Here is a 15,467-nt window from a genome sequence, read left to right as displayed (position 1 = left end):
TGTATCGTAAAATGACCAATTTCCAACTTTTTTTTTTTTCTTCGTCTTTTCCTCCCTTTTTCCCAGAGCCATAAGTTGTTTTTTTTTATATTTTTTTTTCCACATAGACAAATGAAGGTATTATTTTTTGGGGAAGAGTTGTACTTTTGAATTGCACAATTTATTTTACCACATAGTGAACTGGAAAACAGGAAAAAAAAGTAAAGTGCATTTAAATTGAGAGAAAAAAACCCCTGCAATTCTGCCATTGCTTTTTTGTAAAAAATTAAATTTCTATATAAGGAGCAAGTAAATATGAGGCGCGTGTATATTTTCCTTTTAAATGTTTTTAATGTGTTTTTGTAACTTAATAAAGGCATTTTGATTCTACTTATTGGGCATAAACTTCCTTCTCCTTTGTAGGATACATTATCTTTTGGAAATTGCTTTAAGGCTATTTGCCCACATTGCGTGTTAGGCCTCTTTCACACTTCAGTTTTTTGCATCAGTTCAAATCCGCCAAAAAGGCAGACAAGCGGATCCGTTCTCAACTGATGTGAACGGAAGGCACAGGATCCGTTTTCAGACGGATCCTGAAAAATGAGGAAATTTAAAGGAACCGCTGGCCGGGAAGGAGAGCGAGAGAGAGAGAGGAGAGAGAGAGAGAGAGAAGGAGAGAGAGAGAAGGAGAGAGAGAGAAGGAGAGAGAGAGAAGGAGAGAGAGAGGAGAGAGAGAGAAGGAGAGAGAGAGAAGGAGAGAGAGAGGAGAGAGAGAGGAGAGAGAGAGGAGAGAGAGAGAGAAGGAGAGAGAAGGAGAGAGAGAAGGGGAGAGAGAGAGAGAGAGAGAGAGAGAGAGAATTTCGGGTTAAATCAGTGTCTGGAGGATCCGCCAGAGAAAAAAACATTGTAAGCTCCGTTTTGAAATCTTTGAGGATGGTGATGGACAGCAACTTTTGGCGGATCCTCAAAAAAAACAGATGCAACGGACGGCAATCCGTCACAATCCGCCATTAATGGAAGTCAATGGGGAAAAAAAACGGATCCTCAAAAGAAAATTGAGGATCCGTTTTTTTCAAAACCTGGCGGATTGTGACTGATTGTAAAAAACTGAAGTGTGAAAGAGGCCTTAAAACGCACACTGAAAACCGGACTCCTTCCCAGAAATTGCGCGTTTTTTCCGCGCGATTTCACCGCGATTCTGTTCGCGATTTTGCCGCGATTTTCTCAAGCACTTTCCAAGCGATTTGAAGCATTGCTTGGAAAGTGATTGACAGGTTGGTCACACTCATCAAACATAGTGTTTGACAAGTGTGACCAGGTTTTTACTATTGAGGCCGCCTATGCGGCATCAATAGTAAAATAAAGAATGTAAAAAATGTTAAAAAAATAAAAAATCGGGGTATATTTACCCTCCGACGTCCCGCGCTGCCATCCCGGGCTTCAGAGTTCCCAGTAATGCCTTGCGAGACCTGTGATGACGTTGGTCTCGCGTTACTATAGCGATCTTGCGAGACCGCTAGAGTCACGCGAGACTACGTCATCACAGGACCTTGCCGCAAGGCATTACTGGGAACGCTGAGGCCCGGGATGGCAGCGCGGGACACCGGAAGGTAAATATACCCCTATTTTTTATTCTTTTTTTTACAGGGGTAAGGTACCCAGGGCCTGGAGGACAGTCTCCTCTCCTCCACACCGTGGGTACCAACCGCACATGAGACGCTTAACTTCCCGCATGGTGGGCATAGCCACATGTGGGAAGTAAGCGGTTCTCATGCATTCCTATGGGTGCGGAATCGTGGCAATTCTTTGCGATTCCGCACAAAAGAATGATCATGCTGCGATTTTTTCCGCGATGCGATTCCGCCGCGGAAAAAAGCGCAGCATGTGCGGAATGCCATAGGAATGCATGGGGGGGCAGTCTGTACACAATTTTTAAACGTTTTCGCAGCGTTTTTGCACCGAAAATCGCGGCATAATCGCTTAAAAATCGCATCGTGGGTACGCAGCCTTAAAGCGTACATTGGGAGGTAAAAATGACCCGCAATACAATTCTCATCAGCTGCGATACCAAACTTGTCGAGTTTTTTTAAATCAATAATTTTTATTAAGATTTTATATAAAACAGAATATACACCGCAACAAACTTGCGGACAGTTGAAAAATTTGTCCTATAACAGCAGGACAATAAAATTTAAAGTAAAAACAGATAACAGCTGAAAATTCTGCATAGTAGGGTTAGGGGATACAATGTGCAACATAGGAAGCAAGGGTAGGGATGATAGGTAATAAGATCACAGGTCCACCAATCAGGACTGGAAGGACGAGAATTTGGACACCACCCAGGGGAACCAGCGATTCCTTATTTTATTTTTGGTAACCATATCTGAGGTCAGAAGGAGCTCGTATTGGTAATGTTTATTGATTTTTTGGATATTTTCCAATTTAGAGGGGATAGTTATTTCTCTCCAGTGGTCTGCCAGACACATACGTGCTGCTATTAGAATGTGTGATACAATTGGTCTCAAATCGCCAGGGAATATATGTAAACCGATCCCCAAAACCACTAGCGGACCGCTCAAACTTCCAGCCAGGCCTGTAACTGAGGTAATAATGTTAGACACTTCTTCCCAAAAAGGCCGGATGAGCAGGCAATCCCACCACACATGCCCTAGGGAACCAACACCCGAGCAGCCCTTCCAGCAGGATCGGGGATAGGAACCACGGAATTTGGAAATCTTCAGCGGGGTGTAATACCAGTCAAAGTGAACTTTCTTAAGCTGCTCAAGATGATCGATACAGGAGGAATATTTCTGCAAGTCGCCAGAAGCGGACCACCATTGGTCCGGGGTTGAGGAGAAAGCAAGAGCCCCTTCCCAGCGCCTCATATACGCTTGCTTGTCGAGTTTTTTAATTATTATTTTAGTGGTTAAAGAAAAATCAAAAATGTAGAAAAAAAAAATATTTTTTGATTGGGTCTCCATCTTCTGAGACCTGTAATGTTTTCATTTTTCAGTCGATAGAACGGTGTGAGCGCTTATTTTTTGTGGGGCAAGACACTGTTTTATTGATACCACTTTGGGACGGATATGACATTTTGATCAATTCTTACAGTATTTTTTTGGTATTGACCAAAGTAATTATTTTCCTGCTTACAGTGTTTACCAATTGGGTTCACGAATTAATATTATAATGATCTGTATTTTTAATGAAGGAAAAGGCAGAAGATTTGAAGGTTACAGGGACTTGAATCTGCGATCATCTGATTGCTTATATTATATACTAGATGGCTAGATGGAGGCCTGATGCGGTAGCATTGGGAGGGCGGTAATGTCATGATGGGGGCAGCCTTTGCAGTGTTGAGAATCTCCTATCCACTCTCTCTTTCCCCATGTGCTGACTTCTCCTGTCTGTGCTCTCTTCTTTGACCTGTCTACGCCATGTGCTATCACCCTTGCCTGCTGTCTCTCTCCTTCCTGTAGTGTGTTCTCTCCTCATGTGCTGTCCCATTTGAGCTGTCTCCCCCCTGTGCTCTGTCTCTCTCACCCCCCTGTGTCTGACCGTGTACAGAACATACCACAGCTTCTGGGCAGGGGAGGAAGCAAAACACAATACTGACATTACAGCAAGAGATCACGGAGGATACATTTTGTGAGGTACGAAATAGTTTAAAAACAGTCAGTGAAATATTTTACCTTACAAAATGAATCCTCTGTGATCTCCTGCTGTAATGTCAGTATTGTCTTATGCTTTCCTCCCTGCACAGGAGATGTGGGATGCTCCATACACGGTCAGACACAGACAATTTTTAAAATGAACTTTTGTTTGTGGAAAAACCCCTTTAATGTGACCGGCTTCCTCTGCCTGCAGACATGTTGTGCATCTGCCGCCGTGATCAGCCGAATGATTTACTGCGCCTGCGTGGAATGGTAGTACCACGCAAGAGGCTGCGTGAGTGTGTGAGAGTGTATGAGTGTGTGTGAGTGTGTATGAGTGTGCGTGTATGAGTGTGTGGTGTGTACGGTGTATAGAGAGTGTGTGAAAGGTGTGTGTGGTGCGTACGGCATATAGAGTGTGTGAATGTGTGGTGCCTACGGTGCATAGTGTGTGTGTGTGTGGTGTGATGGTGTTCCGCTGGTTGTACCGCACAATAGGTTGGTACCAGCATCAGTTTCCATATTGAGACACCCATCACTTGGGTGTCCCAATATGGCGGTCAGTGAACTTCTTCCGCTTGGGGTACGATGACATCTGGACAGAACAGGAAATGAAAACATTACAAGGCAATTATATAAATAGACTAGAGGTGTGCCCGATGCTATCGCATCGGGAGGGAAGTGTGTGTGGGGTGTGAGTAGGTGTGTGTGTGTTTGTAAGTGAGTACATATGTGTGTGTGAGTACATGTGTGTGTTTACACATGTGTGTTTGTGTGCCGCAGCTGCCTGCCCACCCACCTCCGTGCAGTCACAGCCAGCAGGAAAGAGGGTGGTTTGCAGCCTGTGCTGGAGATGTGAGTACATGCACGTGTGTGTGTGTATGTGAGTACGTGTGTGTGTGTGTGTGTGTGTGTGTGTATGTGAGTATGTGTGCGTGTGTGTGTGAGTACGTGTGTGCGTGAGTATGTGTGTATATATGCGAGTACGTGTGTGCGTGTGTGTGTAGGTGAGTATGTGTGTATGTGAGTACATGTGTATGTGAGTACGTGTGTGTGTGTGTGTGTGTGTGTGTGTGTGTGTGTGTGTGAGCACACACCCCATCTTCAGCACAGGCCGCAAGCCACGGTCTTTCCTGCCGGCTGTGACGGAGGTAGGTGGGCAGGCAACGGCGGGTCTGGCGGGGGAGTCCGGCGGTGGCGGAGGGGTCCCGATGGTGTCCCGCTGGTGGTACTGTGGAAGGGCCTGGTACCACCAGCGGGTGCCATATTGGAATATCCATCACTTGGGTATTCCAATATGGCGGTCGGCGTACCTCCAGTGCGGCGGATTGTGGGATTCGTGGACATCCAGACAGAAGTGGATGACGGACAATTTAAGGCAATTATATAAATATATAGTAAACATCATGATCTCATTTGAAGCCTGGCCACAGTCTGGGTTTCAAGGGACCTTCGTAATGACAGGAACGTAGGTCTTCAACAGATCCCCGGCTGTCATAGCAACCCATCGGCATCCTGTGATTGCGTTAGGGGATCACTGATGGGCACATAGAATGATGCACCCCAGTGCCGGTGTACTGTTCATGCTGCTGTCAAGAGTTTGACTGCAGCATCTAACAGGTCAACAGCAGCAGGCGGAGTGCTATTCCATCGGCAGCTGTTAGAGGCAGGTCCTGGTTGTAACACACCACCATAAACTCCCGGGAATTGGGCAAGCTCACCCCATTAGCTCACTCCATACACCCGCTACAGAATTACGCTGTACATATACGGTGGATGTCAGTAAAGGATTAATAGTCTGACCATGCTTCAGAGGCACACTAAACGATGTGTAACAGATTGTTTGACAGCCATGTCCACCTTTGCTCTCATCAGAGCAGGTCCTGTTTACACAGGAGGACACGCTACCCGTCCGCTTGTCCTGATTAGTCTTTTGTTGGGTGATCAGCAGCCTATTTATACTGCATGATTATCCGTAAAAAATGTTCCCGGGAATGATAATCGTGCCGTGTAAATGCACCTAACGACTTCAATGAATTAATGCACACTTTGGAAAGTAAAGTGATACAGCATTCAATAATACTGTACCTGCAAAGATTATTTAAAGGGCAGCTGTCATTTTGACAATGCTGTTTGATCTGCATGCATGTTATAGAGCAGGAGAAACTGGTCAGATTGTTAGACATTTTCCTGGGAAAAGTTTAGGAAAGCTTGTATTTTAGTCATTAAAATCCCTGCTGCTTGTATGTATAAGAGCTCAGTGAGCGGCCAGATTTGGTTATTGCTATCTTATCCTACATCACAATGTACACAGAGACAGCATGCAAACAGAAGGGATTTCAGTGAATAAAATACAAAACTGAGAGCCAAAAAACGGAGGGGAAAGCACCAATACAGATTGGACATGCACGCCTGATGAATAAATGAGTATACATTTATTATTCACACACCAAAAAATATATATAAAATCATATAAAAATGACACATGAAAAGGATCCTCAGCAATGTCAGGGGTGGCAATTGCCATAAACAATTACTATGGAAAGAAACCAGATGGATCTTCAGTCTACAATCAGTCGCTCCATCTAGTCTCAGTGAGGAGCTGCTGTTTACCAGCTTTTCGGCATAACCTGCTCCTTTGGCCTCTTGAGTAACAATTTTTCCTCAGGATTATTCCTTATATCGTCTTTCTTTTTATCTTATTGAACACTTATGCCAAATTTTCCATGGGCCTAGGCACTGTTGGTTGTTGTACTGTTTCACACCGTAACATGTTGATTCTGAATATCAGTGGCTGCTCACTTCACAATAAATCCTTGGGTGAGGAATACTCCCTCTCCTCATAGATTATCGACCATGGATCTATTGGTTTGGTATTCTATCTATTTTGCTATCTCACACTGATACCTCTCTGCTTAGTGTTCCCAAGGTTTAACGCAGGCTGACAACCCTTTTCCTTTGAGCAAATGCTGTTGCTCTACTTTTGTGTCCTCCAACCTGGCCGGTGCCCATAATATTGTCGCTGGGCACTTACCCTATAGTCCCATCAGCTATTCTCTGCAAGCATATGGACACGTGCCCATATGTCACTGGACACATGTCCTTTTCAGATGTCCCTACTTTGCCTCTGTAATTCGGCTTCAAATATCTAAAATAATATGATGTCCTTTACTTGTCATATTAAATACTTGGTTTTACTATCAATGGCCTTTTTGACATTTACACTACTGTTCGAAAGTTTAGGATCACTTAGAAATTTCCTTATTTTTGAAAGAAAATGCAGTTTTTTACAATGAAGCCAACATTAAATGATTCAGAAATACACTCTATACATTGTTAATGTGTTAAATGACTATTCTAAGTGCAAACGTCTGGCTTGTAATGCAATATCTTCATAGGTGTATAGAGGCCCATTTCCAACAACCATCACTCCAGTGTTCTTATGGTACTTTGTGTTTGCTAACTGTGTTAGAAGGCTAATGGATGGTTAGAATACTTTTGAAAACCCTTGTGCAAGTATGTTAGCACAGCTGAAAACAGTTTGGCTGATTAGAGAAGCTATAAACCTGACCTTCCTTTGAGCTAGTTGAGAATCTGGAGCATTACATTTGTTGGTTCCATTAAACTCTCAAAATGGCCAGAAAAAGAGAACTTTCACGTGAAACTCGACAATCTAGTCTTGTTCTTAGAAATGAAGGCTATTCCATGCGAGAAATTGCCAAAAAACTGAAGATTTCCTACAACGGTGTGTACTACTCCCTTCAGAGGAGAGTACAAACAGGCTCTAACCAGAGTAGAAAGAGAAGTGAGAGGCTCCGCTGCACAACTGAGCGACAAGTACATTTCTCTGCAATTTGAGAAATCAACGCCTCACAGGTCCTCAACTGGCAGCTTCATTAAATAGTACATGCAAAACACCAGTGTCAACGTCTACAGTGAAGAGGTGACTCCGGTATGCTGGCCTTCAGGGCAGAGTGGTAAAGAAAAAGCCATATCTGAGACTGGCTAATAAAAAGAAAAGATTAATATGGGCAAAAGAACATAGACATTGGACAAAGGAAGATTGGAAAAAAGTGTTATGGACAGGCGAATCCAAGTTTGAGGTGTTTGGATCACACAGAAGAACATTTGTGAGACGCAGAACAACTGAAATGATGCTGGAAGAGTGCCTGAAGCCATCTGTCAAGCATGGTGGAGGTAACGTGATGGTCTGGGGTTGCTTTGGTGCTGGTAAAGTGGGAAAATTGTACAAGGTAAAAGGGATTTTGAATAAGGAAGGCTATCACACCATTTTGCAACGCCATGCCATACCCTGTGGACAGCGCTTGATTGGAGCCAATTCATCCTACAACAGGACAATGACCCAAAGCACACCTCCAAATTATGCAAGAACTATTTAGGGAAGAAGCAGGCAGCTGGAATTCTATCTGTAATGGAGTGGCCAGCACAGTCACCAGATCTCAACCCCATTGAGCTGTTGTGGGAGCAGCTTGACCGTATGGTACGCAAAAAGTGCCCATCAAGCCAAACCAACTTGTGGGAGGGGCTTCTGGAAGCATGGGGTGAAATTTCTCCAGATTACCGCTGCAAATTAACTGCTAGAATGCCAAAGGTCTGCAATGCTGTAATTGCTGCAAAGGGAGCATTCTTTGACGAAAGCAAAGTTTGAAGGAGAAAATTATTATTTGAAATAAAAATCTTTTTTTCGAACCTTGTCAATGTCTGGACTAGATTCTCAATTCATTTGGAAACTCATTTGATTAATAAAAGTACACTGTGTGCAGAATTATTAGGCAAATGAGTATTTTGATCACATCATCCTTTTTATACATGTTGTCCTACTCCAAGCTGAAAACTGCCAATTATGTAAATCAGGTGATTTGCATCTCTGTAATGAGGAGGGGTGTGGTCTATTGACATCAACACCCTATATAAGGTGTGCTTAATTATTAGGCAAGTTCCTTTCCTTTGGCAAAATGGGTCAGAAGAGAGATTTGACGGACTCTGAAAAGTCAAAAATTGTGAGATGTCTTGCAGAGGGATGCAGCAGTATTGAAATTGACAAACTTTTGAAGCGTGATCACCGAACAATCAAGCGTTTCATGGCAAATATCCAACAGGGTCGCAAGAAGCGTGTTGATAAAAAAAAGGCACAAAATAACTGCCCATGAATTGCGTGTGAAGCTGCCAAGATGCCATTTGCCACCAGTTTTGCCATATTTCAGAGCTGCAACGTTACTGGAGTATCAAAAAGCTCAAGGTGTGCCATACTCAGGGACATGGCCAAGGTAAGGAAGGCTGAAAAATGACCACCTTTCAACAAGAAACATAAGATAAAACGTCAAGACTGGGCCAAGAAATAGCTTAAGACTGATTTTTCTAAGGTGTTATGGACTGATGAAATGAGAGTGACTCTTGATTGGCCAGATGGATGGGCACGAGGCTGGATCAGTAAAGGGCAGAGAGCTTCACTCCGACTCAGACGCCAGCAAGGTGGAGGTGGGGTACTGGTATGGGCTGGTATTGGGTTGAGGATGGAGTGAAGCTCAACTCCCAGACCTACTGCCAGTTTCTGGAAGACACCTTCTTCAAGCAGTGGTACAAGAAGAAGTCGGTATCGTTCAAGAAAAACATGATTTTCATGCAGGACAATCCTCCATCACATGCATCCAAATACTCCACAGCATGGCTGCCCAGTAAAGGTCTAAAAGGAGAAAAAATAATGACATGGCCCCCTTGTTCACCTGATCTGAACCCCATAGAGAACCTGTGGTCCCTCATAAAATGTGAGATCTACAGGGAGGGAAAACAGTACACCTCTCGGAACAGTGTCTGGGAGGCTGTGGTGGCTGCGGCACGCAATGTTGATCGTAAACAGATCAAGCAACTGACAGAATCTATGGATGGAAGGCTTTTGAGTGTCATCGTAAAGAAAGGTGGCTATATTGGTCACTGATTTTTTCTGTTATGTTTTTGAATGTCAGAAATGTTTATTTCTACATTTTGTATTGTTACATTGGTTTACCTGGTGAAAATAAACAAGTGAGATGGGTATATATTTGGTTTTTATTAAGTTGCCTAATAATTATGCACAGTAAAAAAAACCACTCCAACTTCCAAAAATATTAAGCTTTGATATCTATGAGTCTTTTGGGTTGATTGAGAACATAGTTGTTATTCAATAATAAAAAGAATCCTCTCAAATACAACTTGCCTAATAATTCTGCACATGGTGTATGAGTTTTCAGGGAAAACACAAAATTGTCTGGGTGACCCTAAACTTTCGAACGGTAGTTTACCTCCCCCCGTATAGTCATTTGGGATGCACTGAGGATCTTACCTTGTTGCCAATTGGCACTCTGGCATTTCAAATCCTCTTTTATCATGGTTACTTTTACTTTATATGTTGGTAAAAATACTTGTTCTTCACCATCTCAGACTTATACCATATATTCTTGGCACTGCCCATTGATAAACTCTGGTATTTGTTTCTTTGGACATTTATTTGTACATCTTCATGCCTAATGCCTATATACACATTTCGCAAGCACATAATGCAGATACTTGCAGATGTGTATTAAGTGCAAACCTGTTTTGCTCTCAGTTGAACTTGCCTGGCATTGCACGCGCTCTCACGATTCTCATCACATGACCTATATCGTCCAGCTGCCTTACCATATGATTGCGATTGCTTGGTTCACATTGCTCCCCAGCCTCATCACCAGGACGCGGCCATACACACGGTAATTGCTTTATTCTGATTGTTTCGTATATATACAGTACAGACCAAAAGTTTGGACACACCTTCTCATTCAAAGAGCTTTTTTATTTTCATGACTATGAAAATTGTAGATTCACTCTGAAGGCATCAAAACTATGAATTTACACATGTGGAATTATATAATTAACAAAAGTGTGAAACAACTGAAAATACTATATGTCTTATATTCTAGGCTCTTCAAAGTAGCCACCTTTTGCTTTGATTACTGCTTTGCACACTCTTGGCATTCTCTTGATGAGCTTCAAGAGGTAGTCACCGGAAATGGTCTTCCAACAACAGTCTTGAAGGAGTTCCCAGAGATGCTTAGCACTTGTTGGCCCTTTTGCCTTCACTCTGCGGTCCAGCTCACCCCAAACCATCTCGATTGGGTTAAGGCCTGGTGACTGTGGAGGCCAGGTCATCTCTCTCGTTCTTGGTCAAATAGCCCTTACACAGCCTGGAGGTGTGTTTGGGGTCATTGTCCTGTTGAAAAATAAATGATGGTCCAACTAAACGCAAACCGGATAGAATGGCATGCCGCTGCAAGATGCTGTGGTAGCCATGTTGGTTCAGTATGCCTTCAATTTTGAATAAATCCCCAACAGTGTCACCAGCAAAGCACCCCCACACCATCACACCTCCTCCTCCATGCTTCACGGTGGGAACCAGGCATGTAGAGTCCATCCGTTCACCTTTTCTGCGTCGCACAAAGACACGGTGGTTGGAGCCAAAGATCTCAAATTTGGACTCATCAGACCAAAGCACAGATTTCCACTGGTCTAATGTCCATTCCTTGTGTTCTTTAGCCCAAACAAGTCTCTTCTTCTTGTTGCCTGTCCTTAGCAGTGGTTTCCTAGCAGCTATTTTACCATGAAGGCCTGCTGCACAAAGTTTCCTCTTAACAGTTATTGTAGAGATGTATCTGCTGCTAGAACTTTGTGTGGCATTGACCTGGTCTCTAATTTGAGCTGCTGGTAACCTGCGATTTCTGAGGCTGGTGACTCGGATGAACTTATCCTCTGCAGCAGAGGTGACTCTAGGTCTTCCTTTCCTGGGGCGATCCTCATGTGAGCCAGTTTCTTTGTAGCGCTTGATGGTTGCCACTGCACTTGGGGACACTTTCAAAGTTTTCCCAATTTTTCGGACTGACTGATCTTCATTTCTTAAAGTAATGATGGCCACTCGTTTTTCTTTACTTAGCTGCTTCTTCTAGCCATAATACAAATTCTAACAGTCAATTCAGTAGGACTATCAGCTGTGTATCCACCAGACTTCTGCACAACACAACTGATGGTCCCAAACCCATTTATAAGGCAAGAAATCCCACTTATTAAACCTGACAGGGCACACCTGTGAAGTGAAAACCATTTCCGGTGACAACCTCTTGAAGCTCATCAAGAGAATGCCAAGAGTGTGCAAAGCAGTAATCAAAGCAAAAGGTGGCTACTTTGAAGAACCTAGAATATAAGACATATTTTCAGTTGTTTCACACTTTTTTGTTAATTATATAATTCCATATGTGTTAATTCATAGTTTTGATGCCTTCAGAGTGAATCTACAATTTTCATAGTCATGAAAATAAAGAAAACTCTTTGAATGAGAAGGTGTGTCCATACTTTTGGTCTGTACTGTATATGTGCACCGACTCTGGCCACACGTGCCCTGATGAAGCTGATGGCAGCAGTACGCTTGGGCCTGTCCCCGCACCCCTGCTTCTGCTCTCCTGCCTTCATTACTCTTTTTCCATCTTGCAGTCATGCTTGTATCAGTCTGATACCTAAGTGTCACCCCTTGGCTCCCAGAAGTATGTTGTTCCACTATGTATTGACATATAGGTCATGATCCTTCACTGTACTGTTTGCGCATTTTTATATGTCTTGTCTTATGAACCTATTACCGTCTGTATTTTTCATAGGACTGCTTGCTTTCCCTTGGGGTCGCCCAGGTTTAAATATTCATTTCTCACACATGGTTGCCCATGTGGGAGCCCTTGTAGCCTTTATTTGATTAGGTGACATTCTAGTGTGCGTTGCTTCATGTTGCGCCTCATCATATATTATTACATATCGTTTTGTGGCATGTATTCATGTACATATTCCAAACAGGACGTAGCACCCTTTTTTTTTTGCATTATTACTACTTCCACATACGTAGTGCACCCTATCCTTACATATATTACGTTGTTGAATAACAAACAAGTTAGGCTACTTTCAGACTTGCGTTATTGGGTGCAGAGCAGGGCTGCCGCTAAGCTCTGCCCCCGGCCGCGCCTCCTCCAGTCAGCTCCTCCTATGGGCGCATGACGCTGCATGCGACCGGCATACCCTATATTTAGTGTTGGGTACGCTGGCCGTGCGCTGGTATGCTTTTGCTGGCGCATGCGCCCTTTTGGTGCTGCGCCGAAGTGCGCCAAATGCACCGTGTTGCATTTTTGTGCGCTCAGCGCAGCGCCAAAAGGGCACATGCGCCGGCAAAAGCATACCAGCGCACCCAACACTAAATATAGGGTACGCCGGTCGCATGCAGCGTCATGCGCCCATAGGAGGCGCTGACCGGAGGAGGCGCGGCCGGGGGCGGAGGTTAGCGCCGGTCCTGCGCCTCATAACCCAAGTCTGAAAGTAGCCTTATACTGAATTTTTCCAACAAACATCCTTCTGCTCAGTGTCTCCATCTCTATACCGTGCTGTCCACAGATCACAATGCGCTATAACGTGACAGGTTCCCTGTTAAAGATGAAGACCATGAAATGCAATGACAAAGCAAATGCAAAGGAGATCATACACTAACCTTTAGGAACGACCAGATATTTTTATCAAAGTCATTCTTCGCATCATCAATTTTTTTCTGGCAGTACTCAAGGAATGCCCCTGTGCTGACCACATCTTGAAGTTTATTCGAGCGGTTCAGGAACTCCTCCTCAGTGACCACTTGACTGACATACACAGGATACCGTTCAGCTTGTGGATTTTGTTGGGTTGGTTGACTTTTCTCAGCCCCAAATGTAACCAGTTTCCCTCCAAACTGTAAAATAACAAAAGAACCTTTAGAAAATACTATAGTTCATCTACAAAATTACAAGCATCAGAGGTTTTTACTTATGGAAGTCTATGAAGTCTATGAGCTGATCCCACCAAATGATATTAGCTTGGTGATCCCAGTTGATAGAGCTTTGATAAATACTAAAAAAGCTACCATAGTCCCACTCAAATTTATGGAACTTAAATGGTGTTACCAAGATTGAAAGAAATCCTCTATACATAGAATATTGATTGCTGGAGGCCCAGGCGCTGTAACCCCCCTGATTTGGACACAGGGGCTCTGCAGAGCACAGTGTGAATAACACGAAGGTGAGGCATGTATAACTTTGCTCCATTCATTGTCTATAGTACTGTTGGAAACAGCATAGGGCTGTACTCTGCTTTCTCCGGCAGTACCATAGAGGTGCACATGCTCAGCCTCAGTTTCCTTCAGACGGTATCAAGGGAAGCTGAATAAAATGATACCTTGATGTCTGCAATTTGATGTCTTATTCCAGAGAAATACATGTTTTTCTTATATGTAAATGAGCTTTCCAGGCTATGGGACAAACACTGATCTGCAGGAGAATCTGCCTCCAGAGCTTATTTTACATGAAGGGAGAGTTACCAGTGTGATGTGTAATGACCTATCTCTGCTCTCCTGATCTCACTGCAGAGCTGTGTGTGATTATACCTGACACATCAGCAGGTTCCTCCTAGTGCTTTAGCTTCCATCTCACAGGCAGACAGGGCTGCAATAATGTGAAAACAGGAGCATGTGGAGTGTAAAGGTTTAAATAGTGATTTATATTAGCAACATTCTTTTGGATAAACAGTTATTAAAGAAATATGTAAAAAAAGACAAACGAATGAAAGCAATGAGTACAACCAAACCATAACTGATCAGGTTAAATCTTCTTAGGATGTGCGCATGCTCCTGTTTTCACATGTTTGCTTGGAGTTGGTTCTCTTTGTTTGTGATCTATTGCCCCAAATTTTGGTGTAGTGTCTCACGTGTAATATGCAACTGGGTTTTCTGTTTCTAGGGTTGCAATATTGTTGCAGTACAGAAGAGCTGAGAGCTACAGCTGCTAACATCTTTGTTTTGAGACAAAGTTCAGTTCTACTTTTCTGCCTTAGTTACATGTCTCACACTGGTAACTCCCCCTTTTTATTTAAAACTAGGTGAAGAGCCCGGACTACTACCCCTAATATCCCACATCATCCCGTCAGCCATAGCCACTCGACTACTACCCCTAATATCCCACATCATCCCATCAGTCAGAGCCACCGGACTACTACCCCTAATATCCCACATCATTCCGTCAGCCTTGGGTGAGAACCAGAGCGCTGAGTGGAACGGTCCTAACTTCCATACTGGGGATCCCTTTAAGAGAAGCCTGGGGTCAGTACCAAAGTGCAGAGTGGATTTGCCCTGACTTCCATACCAATGATCCTTTTAATAGAAGCCTGGGGTGACAATCAGAGCGCTGAGGGATTTACCCTAACTTCCATACCGGAGATCACTTTAAGAGAGGCCTGTGGTCAGTACTCAGTACCAAAACGCAGAGTGGATTTGCCCTCACTTCCATACCGGGGATCCCTTTAAAAGGGGCCTGGGGTCAGAACCAGAGCGCTGAGTGGAATTACCCTGACGTCCAAACCAATGATCCCTTTAACAGAGACTGGGGTCAGAACCAGAGCGCTGAGTGGAATTTCCCTAACTTCCATACCAATGATCCCTTTAAGAGAGACTGGAGTCAGAACCAGAGCACTGAGTGGAATTGCCCTAACTTCCATACCGGGGATCCCTTTAAGAGAGGCCTGGAATCAGAACCAGAGCGCTGAGTGGATTTGCCCTGACTTGCATACCAATGATCCCTTTAATAGAATCCTGGGGTCAGAATCAGAGCGCTGAGGGATTTGCCCTAACTTCCATACACGAGATCCCTTTAAGAGAGCCTGGGGTCAGTACCAAAGCGCTTAGTGGAACTGCCCTAACTTCCATACCAATGATCCCTTTAAGAGACGCTAGGGTCAGAACCGCAGCGCTGAGTG

The 15,467-nt window shown here is 43.8% G+C and overlaps 1 protein-coding gene across 12 annotated transcripts in view; it reads right to left on the bottom strand.

Annotated features, from left to right (window-relative positions):
* Positions 1 to 15,467, bottom strand: part of SEC31A (SEC31 homolog A, COPII coat complex component) — a 130,132-nt gene that overhangs the window by 51,777 nt on the left and 62,888 nt on the right. For all 12 annotated transcript variants that reach the window (XM_073542743.1, XM_073542740.1, XM_073542750.1 and 9 more), the window contains one exon: positions 13,180 to 13,413. In XM_073542743.1, coding sequence (XP_073398844.1) covers positions 13,180 to 13,413 — 234 coding nt within the window. The remainder of the gene's footprint in view (positions 1 to 13,179; positions 13,414 to 15,467) is intronic.

The sequence above is a fragment of the Dendrobates tinctorius genome, unplaced genomic scaffold (assembly GCF_039654945.1).
Source record: "Dendrobates tinctorius isolate UK_male_01 unplaced genomic scaffold, ASM3965494v1 ptg000011l, whole genome shotgun sequence".
NCBI lineage: Eukaryota > Metazoa > Chordata > Amphibia > Anura > Dendrobatidae > Dendrobates > Dendrobates tinctorius.
This window is presented reverse-complemented; position numbering and strand designations above follow the sequence as displayed.